Source organism: Panthera tigris, chromosome D1, assembly GCF_018350195.1.
Source record: "Panthera tigris isolate Pti1 chromosome D1, P.tigris_Pti1_mat1.1, whole genome shotgun sequence".
In the NCBI taxonomy this organism is placed as follows: Eukaryota; Metazoa; Chordata; class Mammalia; order Carnivora; family Felidae; genus Panthera; species Panthera tigris.
In genome coordinates this window covers 73504320-73530441 of record NC_056669.1, presented here as the reverse complement: position 1 = coordinate 73530441, position 26122 = coordinate 73504320, and the positions used below count along the sequence as shown (strand labels likewise).

Here is a 26122-nt window from a genome sequence, read left to right as displayed (position 1 = left end):
AGGTACAGTAGGAAGACTGTAAGAAGCCAGTAGGCATGAATCATGCCCTGAAAGGATTGAGTTAGAAAAAAAGAAAAGGAAACTACTAACATGCATTGTATGCCTATTATATTCCAGGCACTGTTAGGCAATGTCTTATCTTATGTTGGTCTCATTACAGTCTTGCAAAGCATATCTACAAATCCATGTTTCACAGGTGAGAAACTAAAACTTGGTTAATGTTATCAAGTATTGTCTTTGGTTTCAAATATTGTCAAATACAGCCTCTCTTGCACAACTTCTTTTTTACACCTCTCTATTTTCATACTTTGTTTTTAGAGAAGTACACCAAACTCATCATGATTGAAGACAATAAGGAAAATAAAGACCATTCCCTAGAAAGAGGAAGGGCAACTCTCATTTTTTCCTTGAAGAATGAAGTTGGTGGACTAATAAAAGCACTGAAAATCTTCCAGGTAAGCGCTCTCCATATTTTTATACTTTTGCATAAAATCCTTCTAAAAGGAGTCTCCAGAATTACATTTAAAGTGCAAATTATTGTAAATTCTTCTTAAGCACACTTAAATTTCTAAAATACTGCTCAATTCTCATTTATGGAAGAGAAGATACAAATAACTAATAAAGGAGCCGGGAGGAAAGAGTCACTTCACGGATTTCAGAGGAGCAAATTTTAATTTTATTTTAATTAAATAAAATATTAAAATTTAATATTTAATGACATATTCATAATATATTTAATGATATTTTTAAGATAGCAAAATAGCAAAGATTCTACAGTTATACTGTTCCCTACTGTCAAAGCTTTAATGCATTTGGGACTTTACACCTTTGGTATGAGGGTAACTTAGTATAATGCTTAGGGAAACAATAGGCGGAACAATCGGTAGTGCCTTAAAATGTTCTTGTATTTTGAGGCACCTGGGTAACTAACTGTCCGACTCTTGATTTGGGCTCAGGTCATGATCTCACGGTCTTGAGATCAAGCCCCGTGGGGTTGGGCTCGGCACTGGATATGGAGCCTGCTTGGGATTCTCTGTCTCCTTCTGCCCCTTCCTCACTTGCATGTATTCTCTCCCTCCCTCTCTCTCTCTCAAAAAAAAAAAAAAAAGTTCACATATTTTGATCCAGTAATTTCACTTCGATAAACCCATCCTAAGGAAATAGGGGTCAGTCAGGCAGAACATGAATATTTACTGAGTACTTACTGTGTGCCAAGTGCCCTGCTAGACTCTAAGGATGTAGACCTGAACAGAGTAGACACAGTACTTCCCCTCACAGTGTATATAATCTAGGGAGAAAGACAGAAAATAAACAAATAATGATAGTAAATAAATAGTTACATGTGTATAAAGTGACCTGAAAGAAATACCAGATAGTACTATGATAGCATTGAACTGGGGGACCTAACCTGGTTTATGGGCTTAGGGACACAAAGACTTATTTATAAGAACTAAAATTATAAACAAAGTACTTGTCCAAGGGGAGGGAGCAGGGTAAATTATGCTAATAGAACTTCACTGGCGTTAAACTCTTATGCTCTGGAGGCAGACCACCTGAGTTCAAATCCTTGCTCTGTCACTTATTGGCTGGGTGACCATGGAAAAATCAATTGGTCTCTCTGTGCTTCAGTCTTTGCATCTATAAAGTGAGAACCCTGCCTCCCTTATAGGGTCATCTTGAGAAATAACAGAGTTAACATATGTAAAGAGCAGATGTTAGCTCTTTTAAAAATCAAGTTTATATCATATGACATGCTATTTTATAGCCATGTGAAAATAATACTTCAAAGAATTAAACATTTTACATAGACACCAGTAGTCTAGAAGAGTTTGCAATGAAAAGCATGTTTTCCTACTCAATACACCAACCATATTCTAGTCCCATTCCCTAGAGGCAACCACTTTCAACTATTTCTGGTGTTTAATTCCTTTGACGCCGAATTTATGATATCTAAATATTGTTTTGATCCCTCTCTTGGAGTTATCAACTTTACATGATATTCATTTATTCTCTCTTGTGAATGATACTGATAACCATCACTTCTTCCTCTTCCTTCTCCCTAAATTTGATAATTACATGATTATTTTAACTTCTTTATTGATTACCTTTGAGTTTTTAAATAACATACCTTTATTTCTTCTTCTATCCACTGTCTTTTTTATTTTATTTTTAATCAAAGAATGTGTGTGCATGGTTTAAAAAGTGAACCCACACCATAAAGCTTATAAAGAAAATAGTAGTCTTCTGCTTCATGTCTTTTCATTTTTAAGAGAAGTTTAATTTATTTTGTTAACCTTAGGGCGGAGGGTTGACTTAATCATATATCTTAGATCACCTGTAAACGATCATCATCGACTTATACAGCCTCCTCCTGTTTTTTTTTAATTTTTTAAAATTTACATCCAAATTAGTTAGCATATAGCGCTAGCCTCCTCCTATTTCAAAAAAAAAATTTTTTTTTAACGTTTATTTATTTTTGGGAGCTAGAGAGGGGGGGGGAGGGGCAGAGAGAGAGGCAGACACAGGAGCTAGAGAGAGCAGGGAAGGGGCAGAGAGAGAGGCAGACACAGAATCCAAAGCAGGCTCCAGGCTCTGAGCCTGTCAGCACAGAGCCTGCCGCGGGACTCGAACCCACAAAGTGTGGGATCATGACCTGGGCGGAAGTCAGACATTCAACCGACTGAGCCACCCAGGTGCCCCACCCTCCTCCTGTTTTATTTCATTGTTCCATTCGATCTCCGTTTCTCCCTCCTGATACACAACTGCTCTGATATGTTTGATCTGTACACTTAATTATTATCATGTGCACTTTACAATATGTGGAGTTTTTACCTGCGTGTCCTGGTAATTTACATAATTGTAACTGTATGATACACTTTTTCTTTCAGTCAGCACTACCCACGTATCCATTTCCTTTGTTCTTCTAACTGTGGCATCTTTCTAGGGTGCTCTCATTCTACTCATCTTCAGCCTGCAGGAGGCAACTATTTGAAGCTCTTTTAACTGTCTTTTCTAGTGCTTACTTCTATGGGTTTTTTTGCTTGTTCTGTTTCTTGTTTTTTGAAAGATTTTATTTTTAGGCAATCTCTATACCCAAGATGGGGCTCAAACTTACAACCCGGAGATAAAGAGTCGCATGCTTTACTGACAGAGCGGCCAGGCACCCCTACTTCCATATTCATAAACAATAGGCTCATTCTGCTATTTCTTGATTTTTTTTCACTCGTAGATATTACCTACTGATTTCTTGCAATGGAAATAAAGACTTAGTTTTTTTGACACAGCTCCCTTTCCAGTGGCGCCCTCAACTTTCCTTCCCCTGAATCTTCCCAATGCAGTCATGTCCCAGTTTTTGGCTATGCCAGTTTTTAATGTTTTCAATATTAAAATTATATAAGTCCTGCTCAAAGAAGGCCATATTATCCATTATTTTGACTTCCTTTTTGGAAAACAGGATTACAATTTAGTGTTTAAAAGCATGGAAAGTTTGAATTCCAGTTCTGACACTTATTAGCTGTGTGTCTTTGGGCAAACTGCTTAACTTCTCTGTGCCTCTGTTTCTATAATTGAAATACATGACAGGGAATGTCTCACTTATTACTTCTACTTTATATAAAATTTCCTGGATCTTCCTGACTAAATTTTTCTTGCAGATGGAAAATAATAATTTTAAATTATTTAGTTATATTTCCTCACCAAATTCCATCAAAATTTTGATTTTGATAGTGTTCAATTTATAGAGTAATTCAGGAAGAATTGACTTATTGCTTCTTTGTCTCAAAAAACATAATTTAGCTTTATATTTATTCATGTTATCACTCAGAAAATATTTATCGGGGTGCCTGGGTGGCTCAGTCAGTTGAGCATCTGACTCTTGATCTCAGCTCAGGTCTTGATCTCAGAGTTGTGGGTTCAAGCCTCATGTTGGGCTCCACACTGGGAGTGGAGCCTACTTAAAAAAAAATATTTATGAGTGCATTCTTATTATAAAAATTAATAAGAAATAGATTAAACCATCCTTTACTTCTTTCTAAAAAAGTTTTAATTCCAGTGTAGTTAACATACAGTGTTATACTCAGATACCACCTCATGCCAGTCAGAGTGGCTAAACTGAACAAATCAGGAGACAACAGATGCTGGAGAGGATGTGGAGAAACGGGAACCCTCTTGCACTGTTGGTGGGAATGCAAACTGGTGCAGCTGCTCTGGAAAACAGGGTGGAGGTTCCTCAAAAAGTTAAAAATAGATCTACCCTATGACCCAGCAATAGCACTGCTAAGAATTTACCCAAGGGATACAGGAGTACTGATGCATAGGGGCACGTGTACCCCAATGTTTATAGCAGCACTCTCAACAACAGCCAAATTATGGAAAGAGCCTAAATGTCCATCAACTGATGAACGGATAAAGAAATTGTGGTTTATATACACAATGGAATACTACTTGGCAATGAGAAAGAATGAAATATGGCCTTTTGTAGCAACGTGGATGGAACTGGAGAGTGTTATGCTAAGTGACATAAGTCATACAGAGAAAGATAGATACCATATGTTTTTACTCTTATGTGGATCCTGAGAAACGTAACAGAGGACCATGGGGAATAAAAAAAAAGGTTAGAGAGGGAGGGAACCAAATCATAAGAGACTCTTAAAAACTGAGAATAAACTGAGGGTTTATGGGGGGTGGGAGGGAAGGGAAAGTGGGTGATGGGCATTGAGGAGGGTACCTGTTGTGATGAGCACTGGGTGTTGTATGGAAACCAATTTGACAATACATTTCATATTAAAAAAAAAAACATACAGTGTTACATTAGTATCAGGTATACAATATAGTGATTGAAAGCTTCCATACATAAACCAGTGCTCAATATGCCAAGTGCACTCCTTAATCCCCATCACCTGTTTCACCCATCCCCCCACCCACTTCCCCCCGACCCAGCTCCCCTCTGGTACCTGTCAGTTTGTTCTCTGTAGTTAAGAATCTGTTTCTTGGTTTGTTTCTCTCTCTTTTCTTTTCCTTTGCTCATTTGTTTTGTTTCTTAAATTCCACATATGAGTGAAGTCATATTGTATTTGTCTTTCTCTGACTGACTTATTTCACTTAGCATTATACTCTGTAGCTCCATCCACGTCATTGCAAATGACATGATTTCATTCTTTTTTATGGCAGAATAAAATTCCATTGTATATGTATATATATACACACATATATGTATATGTATACATATATTTATGTGTGTGTGTGTGTGTGTATACATACACACACAACATCTTCTTTATCCATTTTTTTATTGATGGATACTTGGGCTCCTCCATAATTTAGCTATTATAACTAATGCCCCTATAAACATAGGGGTGCATGTATCCCTTCTAATTATTGTTTTTGTATCTTTTTGTGTCAATACCCAGTAGTGTCATTACTGGATTATAGGGTAGTTCTGTTTTTAACTCTTTGAGGAACCTCATACCGGTGGCAAGTGGCTGCACCAGTTTGCATTCCCACCAGTAGTGCAAGAGGGTTCTTTTTCCTCCACATCGTCGACAACACTTGTTATTTATTGTGTTTTTATTTTAGCCATTCTGATAGGTGTGAGATGATATCTCATTGTGGTTGTTGGGTTGTTTTTTCTTTTACAAACTTTATTTATTATTTTTTACGTTTATTTATGAGACACAGAGACAGAGCACAAGAGAGAGAGGGAGACACAGAAACCAAAGCAGGCTCCAGGCTCTGAGCTGTCAGCACAGAGCCCCATGCGGGGCTTGAACTCACAAACTGTGAGGTCATGACCTGAGTTGATGTTGGTCGCTCAACCAACTGAGCCACCCAGGAGCCTCTCATTGTGGTTTCAATTTGCATTTCCCTGGTGATGAGTGATGTTGAGCATCTTTTAATGTGTGTGTTGGCCATCTGGATGTCTTCTTTGGAGAAATATCTGTTCATGTCTTCTACCCATTTTTCAATTGGATTATTTGTTTTTTGGTTGTTGAGTTGTATCAGCTCTTTATTATACATTTTGGACACTAACCCTTTATCAGATGTATCATTTGCAAATATTTCCTCCCATTCAGTAGGTTGCCTGTTAGTTTTGTTGATTGTTTCCTTCACTGTGCAGAAACCTTTTATTTTGATGTAGTTCCAAAAGTTTATTTTTGCTTTTATTTCCCTTGCCTCAGGAGACATATCTAGAAAAATGTTGCTACAGCCAATGTCAGAAACTCTCCTGTACCTCTGATCAACTCCAGTATATTTTGTAACTGGCTTTCTTCCATTGATTCCATGATAAAGTCTATATTCCAGGATAAACCTTGCCCATTCCAATTTTCCAATATCCCTGATACTCACTCTTTTTTTCTTGTCAGTTCATGTTCCTAATAGTTCTTACTTCATCCCTACCTTTACATATGCAGTTCCTCCTGTTTTGAATCCCCCTTCTTCTTTTCTGTCTTCCCACTCTATCTATTTCTTAAGACTCATTTCAGTTCCTATCTGCTCCATGGAAACTTCTACTTTCTCCAGCCCATAATGCTTTTTCCCAGGACATCTCTGCACCCAAATACTTATTATTTCTATTTCTCTTAGTCTTTCATGTGTTAGCTAACCAGATTATAAATTCCTTGTATATCTTACCTTTCTTTGTATGCTTCACAGCCCTTACCTGGCTACATAGGTGTTCACCAAGTTAATTCAAATTGAACTGGTTAGTGTTGGAGATTAGCTATTCCAACCTTGTAATTTTTTTTTTTGTTGTTTTTGATGGAAAAACTGTTGGGTAATTGGTTCTTATGTTTCATTATTATGTCACCGGTGCTGGTCCTCAGCTATCCAAATTGGTAAGAGAAGATATCCTCCTCCCACAGGCTTGCACATATGGCACCCAGCTCAGGCTGGCATGGGGAGAGAGCAGAAGAAGCAATCTGCTTCAGCTGGTTACTAAGTTTGTAGCTTAAGAGATTTGAGGTATTAAATACTGTTCAAGCTGTTCAGCTAATTTTATTAAATGCATATTCACAAAGGAAACTTTTCTTTCTAAAGGACTAACATTAATATCCCTTTTTGAAAAAAAATTTTTTTTAATGTTTATTTATTTTTGAGACAGAGAGAGACAGAGCATGAACAGGGGAGGGTAAGAGAGAGGGAGACACAGAATCTGAAACAGGCTCCAGGCTCTGAGCTGTCAGCACAGAGCCCGACGCGGGGCTCAAACTCATGGACCGCGACATCATGAGCTGAGCCAAAGTCGGCCGCTCAACCTACTGAGCCACCCAGGCGCCCCCTAGTATCCCTTTTTATTTTATTTTATTTTATTTTTTTAAATTTTTTTTTCAACGTTTTTTATTTATTTTTGGGACAGAGAGAGACAGAGCATGAACAGGGGAGGGGCAGAGAGAGAGGGAGACACAGAATCGGAAACAGGCTCCAGGCTCCGAGCCATCAGCCCAGAGCCTGACGCGGGGCTCGAACTCACGGACCGCGAGATCGTGACCTGGCTGAAGTCGGACGCTTAACCGACTGCGCCACCCAGGCGCCCCTCTAGTATCCCTTTTTAAAAACTAGCTTTTATTTGTGAGAATCTTTGAAAAGTTCTTTTTATCTAGGAGGTTTGAGAATTCTACCACTGAACCACCAGTGCCAAGTTTGATATTTTGGTTTGAAGGCCATTCATTTCTGGCAATTTGAGGGACTTTCTAGTGGGTGATTAATTTTTCAAACTTTTTTGAACAGTACCTAATATTTAGGGGGAATTACTCTGCTTGTTGCATCAAAAACAGCCTCTTTCTCCTTTGATATTATGGTGAGTGTGGAATTGATTTATAGTGGTGATGAATGTGACGAGCTCAGTGACTAATACCATTTGAGGCTGTCATATGTATCTTCACTCTCTGCTTTACACAGGAGAAACATGTGAGCCTGTTACATATTGAGTCCCGAAAATCAAAGAGAAGAAACTCAGAATTTGAGATCTTTATTGACTGTGATATCAACAGAGAACAATTGAATGATATTTTTCATCTGTTGAAGTCCTACACTAACGTTCTCTCTGTGAATCCACCAGATAATTTTACTGTGAAAGAAGACGGTAAGTTCGAAAAGTGAAAATCCCCCTGAGAAGATTAAGTACATCATGTGTGTCCAATCTTGTATTTATCTTGGGGGCATGAAAATAAAAATAAAACAGTCTCCTCAAATTTCTTACAGTCTAGTAGTGAAGGAAACCCCAAATGTAATTGCTTAAAATACTACAGAACAATTATAAAGCAATATTTTTATCAAGTGTGAGGAAACGTGAAAAGGAAACGTTGGGTGCAAGAAAGAATTCAGAATAGTTAGAAATTGATTAAGTTTTCTCAGTTTCTAAATCATCAAACATTTCTTGATTTCACAAACCTTCAATTTACAATCCCCGAGCCCTTAGAGACTCCCACAGGGCCTACCATCTGGCAGATATTAAGTGTTCAAATTTGTGGAGAATGTTGACAGTTGCTGATGATTATGGTATGAATACACTCTTTACATACTCCTCCCTGTCCCCACTCCCACCAAAAGCAAGTGAAAAGCAACACAGCCTTCTAAGGTTTCAGATGGCTAAGATCTTCTGTTGTGAAAAAAATCCTCATAGTTTACTTGGGACAAAAGACAAAAAGATAATCCAACCACATTATATATATGTTACTCAATTTAAAATAGTCCCTTTAAGAGAGCCAAAGCATAAGAGACTCTTAAAAACTGAGAACAAACTGAGGGTTGATGGGGGGTGGGAGGGAGGGGAGGGTGGGTGATGGGTATTGAGGAGGGCACCTTTTGGGATAAGCCCTGGGTGTTGTATGGAAACCAATTTGACAGTAAATTTCATATATTGAAAAAAAAATAAAAGGAGGTAAACAAAATGAAAAAAAAAAAAGAAAATAAGCAAATGAAATGTCACAAAAAATATTACTGATTTAAAATGTATTTTCTAAAGTAATATATTAATCTGTAAAAAAAAATAAAATAAAAAAATAAAATAGTCCCTTTAGATTATGCACGACATTAGGGTATAATCAGGACTGATACCTATCTGTTATGCATTTGCATGGCTGTGTAAGTTATTAAAATACTAATATGCTTCCATTTCTAAGTGGCAGATAGCTGCTTCCCCAAATCCTTTGAGTGTCCCCACCATGCCCAAAGTCCCTGTGCTCCAGATGCTATCCTAGGTGTCCCAGGCCCACCACAAACAAACAAAGGATTAACATCTGGCAGAGCAGGAGCCTAGGACTGGTGCCCCTGTGGTATTCAGGGTGGAATCTGACTATCAATTCTGGGCATGTTACAAAGAGCATTAAATGGCTAGAACAAGAAGGATTGAATTCTAGTTCTCTCTCTTCCAATAGAGATGAATTACCTTGGATAAATTACTTCTCATCTCTGAGCTTTGTTTGCCTCATCTATAAAATGAAGAATTTTTTAGGGGCTAAATGGTTCAGTTGGTGTTTAGGGAACACCAAGTTGTGTCAGATGTCTCTACTAAGAAACAGGGATACAGATATACATAGTCCCTCCCCTAGAGTCCTTCCCATTCTTTCCTGTAAGACACAGATATGAACAGATAATGTTTTAAAGAATCAGAAACAGTGTCACAGGAGCCCAGAGGACAGAGAAATAGCTCAACCTACAAGATCAGGGGAGGTTCATTAGGTCTGAGTCTTGAAGGAAGAGAAGGATATTTTCAGGAAAACAGAAGGATGGGGTGGAGGAGGAAGTGGGGGTGGGGTATGTATAGGTATTCCAGGGAGGAGAATAGCATATGCAAAAACCCCAGAGTTCTCAGAGGGCCTGTATGTCTCAGGGAGGGTGAGAGATCAGAGTGGCAAAGACACAAATGGTCTCTAAGATCCTTTGCATCAACAAAAATAAACGTTCATTCTTATTAAATTTGTACCTTTGGTCTGCAAAGTTGTACATCCTTACTCTGCTTTTTTAAGGATAGCTGGGTTTTAGTTTTGTTTTTTTTTTTTTTTTTTTTTTTTGTACTTTAGGTCTATTTCTAAAGTACAGCATTTCTCCAACACCTAGGAACTCAAGGAAATCAAAAAAAGTTTTAAGCTCAAAAATTTTGGATAAACTTTACTTATTAAGAGATAGAGCAATATACTTGTATAAATTTTGCCTCAAAGTACAAGCTAAAATTAAAAATCTCCTCCAAATGTATCCATGACTTTCTTAATTTCTTCTTCCTTCTTGCCTTATTTAAGATCATCTATTCCACATTCAGTGGTTTTGTATTTTGCAGGTATGGAAACTGTTCCTTGGTTTCCAAAAAAGATTTCTGACCTGGATCATTGTGCCAACAGAGTTCTGATGTATGGATCTGAACTGGATGCAGACCATCCTGTAAGTATCTTAATAAATCTTTTCAAGAGAATATTTTAAAGCAAACTAAAAAATTAAGGGAAATTATTTTCTTTTTTGGAGATTGTGGTTATTCTAGACTAAATAGGATCTTGTTTTACTCTGGATTTTGGGAAGTTCTGGTAGTCTTCCTTGTTGGTGGAATCCAAACTAAAGGCCTGAAGAGCATCCAACCTCAGTGGCTCCAAAACACCTGTCGCATGCCTGGCATTCCTATTACTAAGAGCTATTCCAAAAGTTATTCTAAAATGAAGGCAGAATTTGAAGCAGTTTTTTATTTATTTATTTATTTATTTATTATTATTATTTTTAATGTTTTATTTATATTTGAGAGAAAGAGACAGAGCATGAGGGGGAAAGGGACAGAGAGAGAAGGAGACACAGAATTAGAAGCAGGCTTCAGGCTCTGAGCTGTCAACACAGAGCCTGATGCAGGGCTCGAACTCACAAACTGTGAGATCATGACCTGAGCTGAAGTCGGTCGCTCAGCTGACTGTCCCACCCAGGCGCCCCTGCAGCAGTTTTTACTAAAGTGGGGCATGGATTGTTGGAAAGGCATGTAAAGATAGGAGCGAGAAAGACTGTCCAGCATGATTGATTTATTCGGTGGTTGATGAACTACGAAATTGTTTCTTTGGAAAATTACCTGGGAGACAGTATAGGCATGAGTTGGAGAATTAGTAAGCCCAAAGCATCAGGGTTGTTTATGGAGCTCTTTGGTCCTGGAAGGTGGAGAAAAAAGATCGCAATTCTGGAGTCAACACCAAGGTTTTGATCTGCCACTTACTAGCTGTATACATTGACTGTGTATTGCCTTAGCCAGTCCTCAGCTGATCTGCCTATTTTTTTTTCTATAATATCTTATTAGACAACTTATTAACTGGGATTAATACATTGCTGTACTTGCTCAGTTGGAAAGATAAAGCACACATATATGAATAAACACAAGATCAAATTGTGAAAAGTGCTAAGTGGCACAGATAAATTGCTTTGAGATGTACACAGGAGGACAAACACGTCTGGTTGAAGAGGTCAGAGGTCAACCTCTTAACTTGGCTTTAAAGGATTTTGGCAGCAAAGAGATGGAGAGGAAAGATAATTCACTGCAACATGAGCAAAGGGTCAGAGGCAAGAAAATCTGGGTCATGTTTACGGAGAGGTGACTAAGTCAGTTTTACTGATCTACTACCAAGTGCTGCTGATTTTGATATTCTAAATATTGCTTAAATTTGTTCCTTATTTATACCACACCTTTAACACATCTCCCAGCTTCCAGCTTGCCACCTTAAACCCATACTCCTCATAGTCACTAGAGCAATCTAAAACCTCAGGATGAAAAAAAAATAATAATAATAAATAAATAAATAAATAAATAAACAAACAAACAAACAAACAAACAAACGGGGCGCCTGGGTGGCTCAGTTGGTTAAGCATCCGACTTCAACTCAGGTCACGATCTCGCGGTCCGTGAGTTCGAGCCCTGCGTCGGGCTCTGGGCTGACGGCTCAGAGCCTGGAGCCTGCTTCTGATTCTGTGTCTCCCTCTCTCTCTGCCCCTCCCCTGTTCATGCTCTGTCTCTCTCTGTCTCAAAAATAAATAAACGTTAAAAAAACATTAAAAAAAATAAAACCTCAGGATGACCATTATCCCTTTTCTGACTAAAGATCACCACTGATACCTAGGTACACATCTAAGAAAATTGAAAACATATGTCCACGCAAAAACTTGTACACAAATGTTCATAGCGGCAAAAAGTGGTCCATCCACTAGTGAATAGATAAGTAAAGTTTGATATGTCCCTAAAATATAATATTATTGGCCATAAAAAAGCATGAAATACTGATATATGCTACAATATGAATGAACCTTGAAAACTGATGGTAAAAGAAGCCGGTCACAAAAGACCATATGTTATATGATTCCTTTTATATGAAATGCCCAGAATACGCAAATTCATAGAAACAGAAAGTAGATTAGTGGCTGCCAGGGTCTGGAGGTGAAGGGAAATGGGGAGAGTTTGTGAATGAGTATGGTGTTTCTTTTGGGAATAAACATTTTCTGAAATCATAGTAGAGGTAGTTGCACAACACTGTGAATGTACTAAAAATCACTACTCTGTACACTTTAAGATTTTACGGTGTGTGAATTATATCAATAAAGCTGTTACTCACTGACTCACTGATTGATTGATTGATTGATTGATTGATTTATAGAAATCACCAGTGGCTTCCCATTACCCAAAGATGGAATCCAGGCTGTTTCAGACCTTTACTAGCAGACCTCAAACCAGTCCACTCCATGCCCCACCTCCTCCTCCAAACTCCAGCAACACTGGGTTGCTCCTGTTTCCCTAGGCCCAGAATGCTGTTTTTCAGCTCTGCACTGTCACTGCTGCTGTCCTTTCTGGCCTTTTCCATCCAGCTATCTCCTTTCCTCTTTTGAGACTTAGCTTAGGAGTCGTTGTTGGGAAACCTTTCCTGACCTACCCCCGTCCCCCATACTCTTTCACATACTCTGTCTGGGTTGGGACTTTCTCTCTCTTTCAAAGTTTCTCTTTTGAGTCCCAGTGGCATTTTGTGCATATCTCTAATAAGGCAGTTATCATATTGTTTCATAATAATTGGTGGATATAAACTCCTTGAAGACTCAGATTGTGCTTCATTCATATTTGTTTCTCTGGATTTTAGCACAAGGCCAGGTGCATAGTAGGGGTTTGTTAATCTGTGTTAAAGAGAAGGAGACTCATTCTCCCCTTTCATTCTCCCCTTGTTTCCTATTTTGCATTATTGGCTGCTTTCTCCTGGGTTTTGCATTTTGATGTCTTATTTTATCTATTTTTTAAAAAATTTTTTCCTAGGTATAGATTCTAATGTTACTATTTTATCTTTTTATTATCATTGTTTGCCTTTGCAAATATGATTATGTTTGCATTTTGCGATAAAATCTAAGGCTAGATTAAGTTGTCATGATTTTGTGTATTATTAACTACTATTTTGTTAGTAATTACTATTACAGGAAACTATAACTGAAGATATAGTCAAACGATTAAGAAAAAAAGAATCTCACCTTTGGTAAAGAGTCATGTATTTAACTAGGATGCTGCTTTTCTTATTCCTCAAACTATTTTTTTTTTTTTCAACATTTATTTTATTTTTGGGACAGAGAGAGACAGAGCATGAACGGGGGAGGCACAGAGAGAGAGGGATACACAGAATCGGAAACAGGCTCCAGGCTCCGAGCCATCAGCCCAGAGCCCGACGCGGGGCTCAAACTCACGGACCGTGAGATCGTGACCTGGCTGAAGTCGGACGCTTAACCGACTGCGCCACCCAGGCGCCCCATCAAACTATTTTATTTTTGTAGCCACTATAGTATTTTTGTGTCTTTGTATCTATAGAATCTTTTGTCCTGGTAGCAACTATCGCATAAAGCTTTCATGTAACATCGACTTTAAAATAAAAATGATCATCAATTTCTAAACAATGCTTACTCAAAATAATTCTGTAGCCCTTTCATTTCTTTTTTTTATTTTATTTTATTTTTATTATTTAAAATTTTTTTTTAACATTTATTTATTTTTGAGACAGAGAGAGAGCATGAACGGGGAAGGGTCAGAGAGAGAGAGAGAGACACAGAATCTGAAACAGGCTCCAGGCTCTGAGCTGTCAGCACAGAGCCCGACGCGGGGCTCGAACTCACGGACTGTGAGATCATGACCTGAGCCGAAGTCGGACGCTCAACCGACTGAGCCACCCAGGCGCCCCTGTAGCCCTTTAATTTCATAGCTTGAGTAAAAGTGAAATGTTTCCTAAAGATCATTTGTCAAGTGTTTTTTAGGATGGATATTTTAAAACTTTTCTTTAATTATCAGGGCTTCAAAGACAATGTCTACCGTAAAAGACGAAAGTATTTTGCAGACTTGGCTATGAACTATAAACAGTAAGTATATTATAAATAACGCATATAAAATAAATGAATAGAATAAGTTATACTCATTTAGTAAATAGAAAGTGAGTGCTACTATTTATTGAATGCTAATTCAAAATAACATCTGTGTCTCATTAGTGGAGACCCCATTCCCAAGGTTGAATTCACTGAAGAGGAGATTAAGACCTGGGGAACCGTGTTCCGAGAGCTGAACAAACTTTACCCAACCCATGCCTGCAGAGAGTATCTCAAAAACTTACCTTTGCTTTCTAAATATTGTGGATACCGGGAAGATAATATCCCACAATTGGAAGATGTCTCAAACTTTTTAAAAGGTAATAAGTGAATTACTTTTATGTAAGGGGAATGTTGAACTCTGTTGTGATCATAACAGAATTAAGAAAATTTTTTTTAATGTTTATTTATTTTCGAGAGAGAGAGAGAGACAGAGACAGAGCGTGAGCAGGAGAGGCGCAGAGAGAGAGGGAGACACAGAATCTGAAGCAGGCTCCAGGCTCTGAGCTGTCAGCACAGAGCCTGACACGGGGCTTGAACTCACAGACCGCGAGATCATGACCTGAGCCGAAGTCGGACATTTAGCCAACTGAACCACCCAGGAGCCCCATCCATGACAGAATTTTTAATAAAAGAATAAAGTCAAGGGGCTCCTGGGTGGCTTAGTCAGTTAAATGTCCAACTTCAGCTCAGGTCATGGTCTCATGGTTTGTGGGTTCAAGCCCCGCATTAGGCTCTGCACCAACAGTGCACCAACAGTGCAGAGCCTGCATGGGATTCTCTCTCTCCCTCTCTCTCTCTGTCACTCCCCCCACTTACATTCTCTTTCTCTGTCTTAAAATAAATAAATAAATAAACTTAAAAAATTATTAAAGAAGAAGAAAGTCAAGTACATTGGAGGTCAGATTTTTCTTACTCCGTCCTGGAGTATTGGATCCAGTATGGGGCACCCCATTTGAAGAGGGACAATCATAACCTGGAGCCAGTGTAGATGAAAGTGAGCAGAATTATAAGGGGATTGGAAAACATAGTATATAAATAAAATTTGGAGGACTCTTAGGATATTTAGCCTGGAGATTTAGAGGACATTATAGCTTTATTTAGGTACCAGATGATCATCTTATGTAAGAGAGGAATTACTATGTGGCCCTAAAGTAAATGACAATTGGATTGAAACTGCAAGCTTTTGGCTCAAAATGGAGAAGACCTTGTGTTAAAAGAGCCATTTAGAAATGGAACAGGCTCATGAGATGATTATTTCTGCCTCCCCAGAGGTTTTCATACAAAAGCCCTATACCCACTTGTCTGGGATATGGTAAAGGAGATTCAAGCTCCTTAGGGGAAGATTGGTGTAAATGATCTCTGAAGCTCCTTTCCACACTAAGACTCTATCAGTTTCCCAAGGAAGATGTGCAAGTAGAGGCATTAACAGAGTAGGTTAATTTTTTTCCTTTTAGTTCTTCATGCTTATTTGGTTCAGGTTTCCTTATTTTTTCTAGCTAGTTTGGGATGTAACATGATCAGTAATTTCTGGGGTTTACAGTATGTAAGAAAAATATATATCCCCTTTGATCTCACGGAACAGATAGAAGTTATGCTTTTCACTCAAACAGTTTAGTTTATTTCCACCATGGTCTGAAATTCCTATCACTGAATTTCTTACATAGATTGTCATAAAAGTCTATGAATTTACTTAGCTCCATAATTCTTATTAGTCAACCACTATGCGCAAAACTAAGAACTAAACAGGAAAAGGCATGATAGTTTTACAAGAGAAGATTTCGTGTACATGATTCCTATAAAAACCAGATTAAAAAAATAGTGATGAAGGATGACAGAGAACCAATGCACATGACCTCGTGGGTCTTACAAAGATGGACAAGTATATGCTATGGAAGTTATCACATTAAATTTGCTTGAGATTTGGAGGAAATATTTTGTTATGGGTACAAAACTGAAAGCTATTCACTTGGGGTCTGGAGATTGAATTGTCTGCAGAACATGTTGCTACAGGTGTTTCAAGAGAAACTGCCAAAGAGGGAAACCAAACTTAAATGATACTTCAAACAAAACATCAGTTGGAAGGAGTTCTCTGCACTGTCAAATATGGTAGTCCCTAGACACATGTGGTTGCTTAAATAATTCAAATTAATGTAAATCAAAATGTTAGTTTTCTATCCACCCTAGCCACATTTCAAGTGCTTAATAGCCATATGTGGTTAGTGGCTACCCTATTGGGCAGCCTAGATATAGAACATTTCCATTATCATGGAGAGTTCTATTGGACCATGAAATCTACCCATCAGAGTGGGAGAATCCAAGTACAAAGCAACGGGGTGGAACTGGAAGATCAGAAGGTGAGGGTTTGAAATGAATGGAAAGAGTAGAGCTTATAGAGTTCCCCTGAGCCACTGTGGCCCACTGGCTGGTCTCTTTTTATGGAGGGCATACGCAGTTATAGCTGTTGGGGAATAAACGAGCACCATCCAGTTTAGAGAAAGTATAGAAACTACTTTGCAAGAGGTAATACTGGCTAAAAATGGCATAGATTAAAAAATCGTTCTGATTTCAATTAATAGATCTTCTTAGTTTTTTGTTTTTTTTTTTTTTTTTTTGCAAAAGGAAGTAAGATTGTCTAAGAGATATTCTAAACCCTTTAGGGAGACAATAAGGTGTAATATAAGGAGACCTGGGCTCCCTTTCTACCTTTATTATCTACTGTGTGACCTTGGATACTTACTAAGTCTCTGAGCCTCAGTTTTATAGTCATCACAATGAGGAGAATAAACTTTAATTCAAATTGCAAACATGAAAGGCGGTATGATGTATAAGGTCTAACTCATTGCCTGACCACAGTAAGTGCTTAATAATTATCACTTCCCCTTAGTGCACACATGACACATTTTAGTTTCCATGTTCTCCCTCAAAGTGTTACTTGGTACCACTGGCAGTATTAAAGCGTGGCGGTAACTGGTCTGTTTGGGTGAAGATTTTCTTCATTTTCTCCTTTGCTTTGCAGAGCGCACAGGTTTTTCCATCCGTCCTGTGGCTGGTTACTTATCACCAAGAGATTTCTTATCAGGTTTAGCCTTTCGAGTTTTTCACTGCACACAGTATGTGAGACACAGTTCAGACCCTCTCTATACCCCAGAGCCGTGAGTACTTCTACTTCAGCCTTCATTCATCAAATAGTATTTGTCATAGTGGTACTCACGTCATGAGTTTTGTGTGAAGATTAAATGAATGAACGCATGTGAAGCATTGAGAATAATGCCTGGCACATGATACATGCTCCATGCTCTGCATATGTTAGCCATTAGCATTACCATTAGTAACTGACAACCTGTTAGGTGCCAGGTGCTATTCTAAGCACAGGGAGTGTAGCATTGAAAAAAATCAGGCAGAAATTTCTGCCTTCATAGAATTGATATTCCAATGGGGGATAAGGATAATAAATAAATAACATATTATATTTGATGGTGAAAAGTGCTATGGAGAAAAGTAAAGCAGAGCAGGAGGAAAAAAGTGTTATGTGTGGAGTGTTTCTGTTTTGAAAAGGGTGATCAGACAAGGACTCACTGAGAAGGTGAAATTTGAGCAGAGACTTGATTTGGTGGGGGTGTGGGGGACACACGTCTATGGGTATCCTATGTGTGTATGTTTCTGAGTGGCCTAGGTTTGAACCAAAATAGTTTCTCTACTAAATTGTTAGTGTCCTTTGTGATCTATTTCCAAGTAATACCACCTGAATAGAAGGAAGATCAGATTCTGGCTTGATTGAATTGTTGATTTTGGATTTATGTGTGACGTAAGCATCACAGTGTGACAAACCTGTACCTCTTTTTCAGAGATACCTGCCATGAACTCTTAGGTCATGTCCCCCTGTTGGCTGAACCTAGTTTTGCTCAATTCTCCCAAGAAATTGGCCTGGCTTCTCTTGGAGCTTCAGAGGAGGCTGTTCAAAAACTGGCAACGGTATAAATCTGAAAATAGCTGTGTAGATCAGTAATTCTTATCTGGGGTGGGATGTGAGTGTCAGTTTAAAAGTACAGATTCAAGATGGCTGTTAGATTTGTCTTTGTTCATATTTAATTTAATTTAAATGATTTCTTATTTATTTATTTATTTATTTATTTATTTTTAATATGAGATTTATTGTCAAATTGGTTTCCATACAACACCCGTGCTCATCCCAACAGGTACCCTCCTCAATGCCCATCACCCACTTTCCCCTCCCTCCCACCCCCCCATAAACCCTCAGTTTATTCTCAGTTTTTAAGAGTCTCTTATGATTTGGCTCCCTCCCTCTCTAACCTTTTTTTTTTTCTCTCCCCTCCCCCCATGATCTTCTGTTAAGTTTCTCAGGATCCACATAAGAGTAAAAACATATGATATCTGTCTTTCTCTGTATGACTTATTTCACTTAGCATAACACTCTCCAGTTCCATCCACGTTGCTACAAAAGGCCATATTTCATTCTTTCTCGTTGCCACGTAGTATTCCATTGTGTATATAAACCACAATTTCTTTATCCATTCATCAGTTGATGGACATTTAGGCTCTTTCCATAATTTGGCTATTGTTGAAAGTGCTGCTATAAACATTGGGGTACAAGTGCCCCTATGCATCAGCACTCCTGTATCCCTTGGGTAAATTCTTAGAGCAATGCTATTGCTGGGTCATAGGGTAGATCTATTTTTAACTTTTTGAGGAACCTCCACCCTGTTTTCCAGAGTGGCTGCACCAGTTTGCATTCCCACCAACAGTGCAAGAGGGTTCCCGTTTCTCCACATCCTCTCCAGCATCTGTTGTCTCCTGATTTGTTCATTTTAGCCACTCTGACCTGTGTGAGGTGATATCTCAGTGTGGTTCTGATTTGTGTTTCCCTGATGGGGAGTGACGTTGAGCATCTTTTCATGTGCCTGTTGGCCGTCTGGATGTCTTCTTTGGAGAAGTGTCTATTCATGTCTTCTGCCCATTTCTTCACGGGATTATTTGTTTTTTTGGGTGTGGAGTTTGGTGAGTTCTTTATAGATTTTGGATACCAGCCCTTTGTCTGATATGTCATTTGCAAATATCTTTTCCCATTCCGTTGGTTGCCTTTTAGTTTTTTTGATTGTTTCCTTTGCAGTGCAGAAGCTTTTTATCTTCATGAGGTCCCAATAGTTCATTTTTGCTTTTTTTTTTTTAATTGTTTTTTTAACGTTTATTTATTTTTGAGACAGAGAGAGACAGAGCATGAACAGGGGAGGGGCAGAGAGAGAGGGAGACACAGAATCTGAAACAGGCTCCAGGCTCTGAGCTGTCAGCACAGAGCCCGACGCGGGGCTCGAACTCACAGCCCTCACGGACCGCGAGATCATGACCTGAGCCGAAGTCGGCCGCTTAACCAACTGAGCCACCCAGGCGCCCCCATTTTTGCTTTTAATTCCCTTGCCTGTTGAGGTGTGTCAAGTAAGAAATTGCTGCGGCTGAGGTCAGAGAGATTTTTTCCTCCTTTCTCCTCTAGGGTTTTGATGGTTTCCTGTCTCATATTCAGGTCCTTCATCCATTTTGAGTTCAATTTTGTGAACGGTGTAAGAAAGTGGTCCAGTTTCATTCTTTTGCATGTTTCTGTCCAGTTCTCCCAGCACCATTTGTTAAAGAGACTGTCTTTTTTCCATTGGATATTCTTTCCTGCTTTGTCAAAGATTAGTTGGCCATACTTTTGTGGGTCCAATTCCGGAGTCTCTATTCTATTCCATTGGTCTAGGTGTTTGTTTTTGGGTCAATACCATACTGTCTTGATGATTACAGCTTTGTAGTAGAGGCTAAAGTCTGGGATTGTGATGCCTCCTGCTTTGGTCTTCTTCTTCAATATTACTTTGGCTATTGGGGTCTTTTGTGGTTCCATGCAAATTTTAGGATTGCTTGTTCTACCTTCAAGAAGAATGCTGGTGCAATTTTGATTGGGATTGCATTGAATGCATAGATTGCTTTGGGTAGTATTGACATTTTAACAATATTTATTCTTCCAATCCATGAGCACAGAATGTTTTTCCATTTCTTTGTATCTTCTTCAATTTCTTTCATAAGCTTTCTATAGTTCTCAGTATACAGATCTTTTACATCTTCGGTTAGGTTTATTCCTAGGTATTTTGTGATTCTTGGTGCAGTTGTGAATGGGATCAGTTTCTTTATTTGCCTTTCTGTTGTTTTATTATTAGTGTATAAGAATGCAACTGATTCCTGTACATTAATTTTGTATCCTGTGACTTTGCTGAATTCATGTATCAGTTCTAGCAGACTTTTGGTGGAGTCTATTGGGTTTTCCATGTATATCATGTCATCTGCAAAATGTGAAAGCTTGACTTCATCTTTGCCAATCCTCTTACCAGGCTTCTCAAAAAGAAAAGGGAGATGACCCAAATAGCTAAAATCATGAATGAAAATGGAATTATTACAACCAATCCCTCAGAAATACAAGCAATTATCAGGGAATACTATGAAAAATTATATGCCAGCAAACTGGACAACCTGGAAGAAATGGACAAATTCCTAAGCACCCACCCGCTTCCAAAACTCAAACAGGAAGAAATAGAAAACTTGAACAGGCCCATGACAGCGAAGAAATTGAATCAGTTATCAAAAATCTCCCAACAAATAAGAGTCCAGGACCAGATGGCTTCCCTGGGGAATTCTACCAGACATTTAAAGCAGAGATAATACCTATCCTTCTCAAGCTGTTCCAAAAAATAGAAAGGGAAAGAAAGCTTCCAGCCTCCTTCTATGAAGCCAGCATAACTTTGATTCCCAAACCAGACAGAGACCTAGCAAAAAAAGAGAACTACAGGCCAATATCCCTGATGAATATGGATGCGAAAATTCTCAACAAGATACTAGCAAATCGAATTCAACAGCATATAAAAAGAATTATATACCATGATCAAGTGGGACTCATTCCTGGGCTGCAGGGCTGGTTCAACATTTGCAAACCAATCAATGTGATACATCACATTAATAAAAGAAAAGATAAGAACCGTATGATCCTGCTAATCGATGCAGAAAAAACATTTGACAAAATTCAGCATCCTTTCTTAATAAAAACCCTTGAGAAAGTTGGGAATGAAGGAACATACTTAAATATCATAAAAGCCAGTTATGAAAAGCCCACAGCTAATATCATCCTCAATGGGGAAAAACTGAGAGCTTTCTCCCTGAGATCAGGAACAGGACAGGGATGTCCACTCTCACCTCTGTTGTTTAACGTAAAGTTGGAAGTTCTAGCATCAGCAATCAGACAACAAAAGGAAATCAAAGGCATCAAAATTGGTAATTTAAATGATTTCAATAACATTAAAGGAGGATGTAAGATTTTTAAGGTTCATCAAAAGGAGACATGGGCCTTAAAAGATGGTAGAGAAACACTAGAGTTCAATAACAATAGTTTGTGAATATTTCTTTGGTAAAAATGATAGGCCCTCTAAAGATGATGCTAAAAATATTCTTTGAGCACTAGGTACAAGATGTCGTGCTGCAAATACAAAGATGAGGAAGGCCTGGTTCCTGCCTTCAAGGAATTTATACGCTACTTGAGGAAGCTGTTGTGTTAGGATGGGATGAACTGTACAGCGAAGTTCAGGCAGAGTGGTCTGGGAGGACAGAGAACTGCTTGGGGGAGGTTTCATGGAAGAGGAACATCTGGACTAGCCCAGGGAAGATGAGTCATGTTTTCACCTGCCAAGAAAGGGAGGAAGAGCATCTCTGGATGAGTGCACACAAGGGAAGACAGGAGGTGCTTGGTGTGTCTGGGGAAATGACGAGAAGCTGGAGCAGAGTGTGTTAGGGTCGGGGAGATAGTACGAAATAGGCTAGACGATCAGAACAGTGCTTCTCTAGTTGTGGGTCGGGGACCCACTAGAGTCCCTGCAACCCTTGCACAGGGTCCTTAAGTGAAAGACCCACTCACAGTGCAAAGTGGCTTTCAATATAAGAAAGGCTAGAGTTCATTGATATAGTTTCAGACTCCACACTACAGCTGAACTCTAAGAAATTGCCACTTGTTGAGTTCTGATGTGTCAAAGAAGAATACCCACAATTATCTGAAAAGGCTATTAAAATATTTAGCCTTCTTCCAACTACTTTTCTGTGTCAGGCTGAATTCTCTTTGTATACTTGAACCAAAACAACATATTGCAACAGGTTAAATGCAGTAGCAGATGTGAGAATCCATCTTGTTTTCCAGCCAGACATTAAATAATATCTAGCCAGATGTTAAAAAAGATTTAGAGCAATGTAAAACAATGCCTTTTTCCTGACTCTTTTTTGTTTTGTACAATATAAGTCACTTTGCATTAAATTGTTATGTTACCATAACATGGTTTATTACATTTTAAATTTAATCAGTAAACATGTAAATGTTTTCAGTTTTAACTTTTACTGCCATAAATATAGTGAACTGTAACCCACATGAACAAAAGATCTTTCAGGTCCTGAGTAATTTTTAAGAGTGTGTAAGAGTCCTGGGAACAGCAGTTTGAGAGAGGCTACCTTAGAACAAGCCCAGATTGTAGAACTACTTGTGAACTGGTCTGGGGGTCTTGAACTTAATTCCAGGACACTTTGGGTCAATCTCTAAGGGTTGCAGTTTGTTTTAAATTGAGCTAATTCAGGATGTGAAAGTAATATCAATGTCCTTTTGCAGTGCTACTTTTTCACTGTGGAGTTTGGTCTCTGTAAACAAGATGGGCAGTTGCGAGTCTTTGGTGCTGGATTACTTTCTTCGATCAGTGAACTTAAAGTAAGAGCTGTAAACCTCTGCATATAGTCATGTTCACTTAATATGATTGATACGACCAGAAAGAGTTTTTGGATTTGAACAAGTGTCTACTATGGAAAATACTTGGGGTGGCAATAAACATTACTTAAGAGACAATTTTCTCTATTTCCCACGTTTATAGCGATATCTTGAATTGTTTTTTTACTTATATGTGGACTTTAATTACTTAATTTCTTTTTCTTTTTTGAGTATAGTTGACACACTATAGATATATCTTTTAAATAAAAAGTACTTTAGAGCTTTTGCTTGCAAAGTCTTGCTGTTCTCTCATCGTTTTTAGTGTGCTAGCAATAACTTCTCCTAAATTCTAGAGAATTCTTTGAGATTGATTATTTATCCAATAAAGGAATGAACTAAGTATGTTTGTTAAGTAATGGGTGTGTATGAAACACTGTCCATGGTACTGTCTTGCTCTTAAGGAGCCTACGACCTGATGGTGGGTACAGTCATGTATAGGAATAACTAGTACAGGATGGAAAGTAGGTGTCCTAATGCAGGAATATATAAATAAAGATCACTGGGGGGCTCTTACATGGAAAGTGTGTTAGAACAATGCTATGGGATGATCTTGGGGCACTTATGGGGAACAGCAGTTTGTTTTGCTGAAGTATATTGTGGGTTAAATAATGCTGTAGGAAATAAGTTTGGAATTGTAGGTTGGGGCCATTGCATTAGTACATTCAGAGGTGTGCTGATTGTGGTGGTTGTGTTTAGGATGTGATCCATACAATTAGACAGTATTCTTTGATTCACTGACTATCTTCTAGCATTCACTTTCTGGACATGCCAAAGTAAAGCCCTTTGATCCCAAGATTACCTGCAAACAGGAGTGTCGCATCACAACTTTTCAGGATGTCTACTTTGTATCTGAAAGCTTTGAAGATGCAAAAGAGAAGATGAGGTAAAGTATATCTTCCTCATGCCTAACTTTCCTCTGCAAAAGATGAGTCCAGGGGCGCCTGGGTGACTCAGTCAGCTGACTATCTGACTCTTGATTTTGGCTCAGGTCATCATCCCAGGGTCATGGGATCAAGCCCCATGTCAGGCTCTGTGTTGAGCATGGAGTCTGCTTGGGATTTTCTCTCTCTCTTCCTCTGCCCCCTCCCCCACTCGTGCGACCTCTCTCTCTAAAATAATAAAAAATAAATAAATAAATAAATAAATAAAAATATTAAAGAAAAATATAGGTCCAATAAGGGTAACAAATCACAGAAGTAAGCAGCTGGATAATTAGAAGCCTACTAGGTACTTTCTGCCTGTGATATATCTCCCTTTCACAATAAATATTTAGAGTATGTTGTTTATGGTGATGTTTGGTGACTGCATATATGAATCAGATACATTGAGAAATTGGTTTCTTCTCGTCAGAGTTTATAATCTAATAGGAAAAATAAACTATATACAAATTGCTACGTAACAACATAGGAAGCCTTACAGCGATACAGATGAAACTTTGTTCTCCATTTTATTCAGGAGCAATTTGTTCCAGATGGAGGAATAGGGAAAGCTTAATGACATCTGAAAAAGCACTTGGAGGATAAATAGGATTTAGGTATGTTAAGTTTTAGGCTAAGGAACAGCATAAAAAAGGTAAGGAGATGGAAACATATAAGAGTGTGATGCAATCAAGCTATGTGTTATTTAACTATTGATCAGCTAAGTGTATTGTTAAGAAAGGAGGACATTGGAGGCAGAGAAACTACTTAGGAGATTTTTGTAATACTTCAGGTGAAAATAAGGGCCTTGGCCCAGACTGTAGGGCTATAGAAGCAGAATTAACAAAACACTTGTTGGAAGGTGTCATGAGGTCACATTGTGAGATCGTTGTGGGATAGATGGGGGTTTAAGACATGCTCCTTGTCTTCCAGGGATTTTCTGTTACTCGAGGAGTTAGGCCATGCACAGAACCAAATAACAATACTAGCAGGGCTTCCTCTAACACATATGAGCCCTTTGTGCAGACTAGAAAAATGGGTCCCTTCTGGGTAGACCAGTTGGACTGCAAGCTGCATTTCAGCCCTTACTCCTATACAGCTGTCTTCAGGTGTGTTCCTAGGGGTCCTGAACACAATTGTTCTTGGGGGTGCCAAATGAGCGGTTCAAATGTTGGCCTGATAAAGAAGGCAGAACTTTACTGTGTGAAGAAAGGGTAGAAGTTAGGTCATTTGAGAACGGCTAGAGGATGACGTTCTAAACAGAAAGAATGTCCATGTGCAGGAGGCAGGCCTCCTGGCCTGTTTCTATGTATGTGTGTTTGTGTGTGTATAGCTGTAGTGATGTAAATCACAGCTGAGGAGTCTGTTACTAGGTGGTCAAGGGCTCCCGTTGTCTACTGATAAAGCTACTGTAGTTGGTCTCCTTAGCGTAGCCAAGAGATATATAAAGGAATACATCATTAATACAGTCATCCACAGGATCTTTCCCTAGAAATGCAGGGGTGGATGTGTCTATGACAATTTTAGGTTTCCTACCTGTGTAGGATTCCAGGGGATCTCTGCAAAGGCAGTGTAGGGAAATAGGTCAAATTGGCTGTGTCTTTTGTCTAGTGTGTGAAATAGGTTTGCTGTTGCTCATTCCGTTTTCATCATTCTGCCTCCTAGAAATTGATTGCCTCTTACTTGTTTTCTTCAATAGAGAATTTACCAAAACAATTAAGCGTCCGTTTGGAGTAAAGTATAATCCATATACACGGAGTATTCAGATCCTGAAAGACACCAAGAGCATAACCAGTGCCATGAATGAACTGCAGCATGATCTTGATGTTGTCAGTGATGCCCTTGCGAAGGTCAGCAAGCAGCTGAGCATCTGATCCTGAGAGCATCTGAGCGCCAATTCAGAGAGAGGCCTGTGGGCCAGCTCCTGCTTTTCTTGAAGACCTGGTCATGGAGGGACAGGAGCCAAACAACATTCTCTACTCCCATTCCTTAATTAGTTCTTTGGAAATTTGTACCTGGATACTCTATACCAGTA

At 38.7% G+C, this 26122-nt stretch overlaps 1 protein-coding gene across 1 annotated transcript; it reads left to right on the top strand.

Annotated features, from left to right (window-relative positions):
• The first annotated feature begins 318 nt into the window (after nucleotides 1–318).
• Nucleotides 319–26108, top strand: TPH1 (tryptophan hydroxylase 1). The gene is made up of 10 exons (XM_007098430.3): nucleotides 319–455; nucleotides 7897–8080; nucleotides 10274–10374; nucleotides 14264–14331; nucleotides 14458–14654; nucleotides 17354–17489; nucleotides 18183–18309; nucleotides 23018–23113; nucleotides 23920–24053; nucleotides 25787–26108. The coding sequence occupies exons 1-10, from the start codon at nucleotides 339–341 to the stop codon at nucleotides 25959–25961; spliced, it is 1335 nt and encodes a 444-aa protein (XP_007098492.2). The 5' UTR covers nucleotides 319–338; the 3' UTR covers nucleotides 25962–26108.
• Nucleotides 26109–26122: the final 14 nt, after the last annotated feature.

Bases quoted from the DNA above. Each gene is read 5' to 3' on its own strand.
- TPH1 (XM_007098430.3), top strand. From the start codon at position 339: ATGATTGAAGACAATAAGGAAAATAAAGACCATTCCCTAGAAAGAGGA. The intron at 23,114-23,919 runs GTAAGAGCTGTA...ACTATCTTCTAG, and splicing joins CTTCGATCAGTGAACTTAAA to CATTCACTTTCTGGACATGC. The intron at 24,054-25,786 runs GTAAAGTATATC...TTTCTTCAATAG, and splicing joins GATGCAAAAGAGAAGATGAG to AGAATTTACCAAAACAATTA.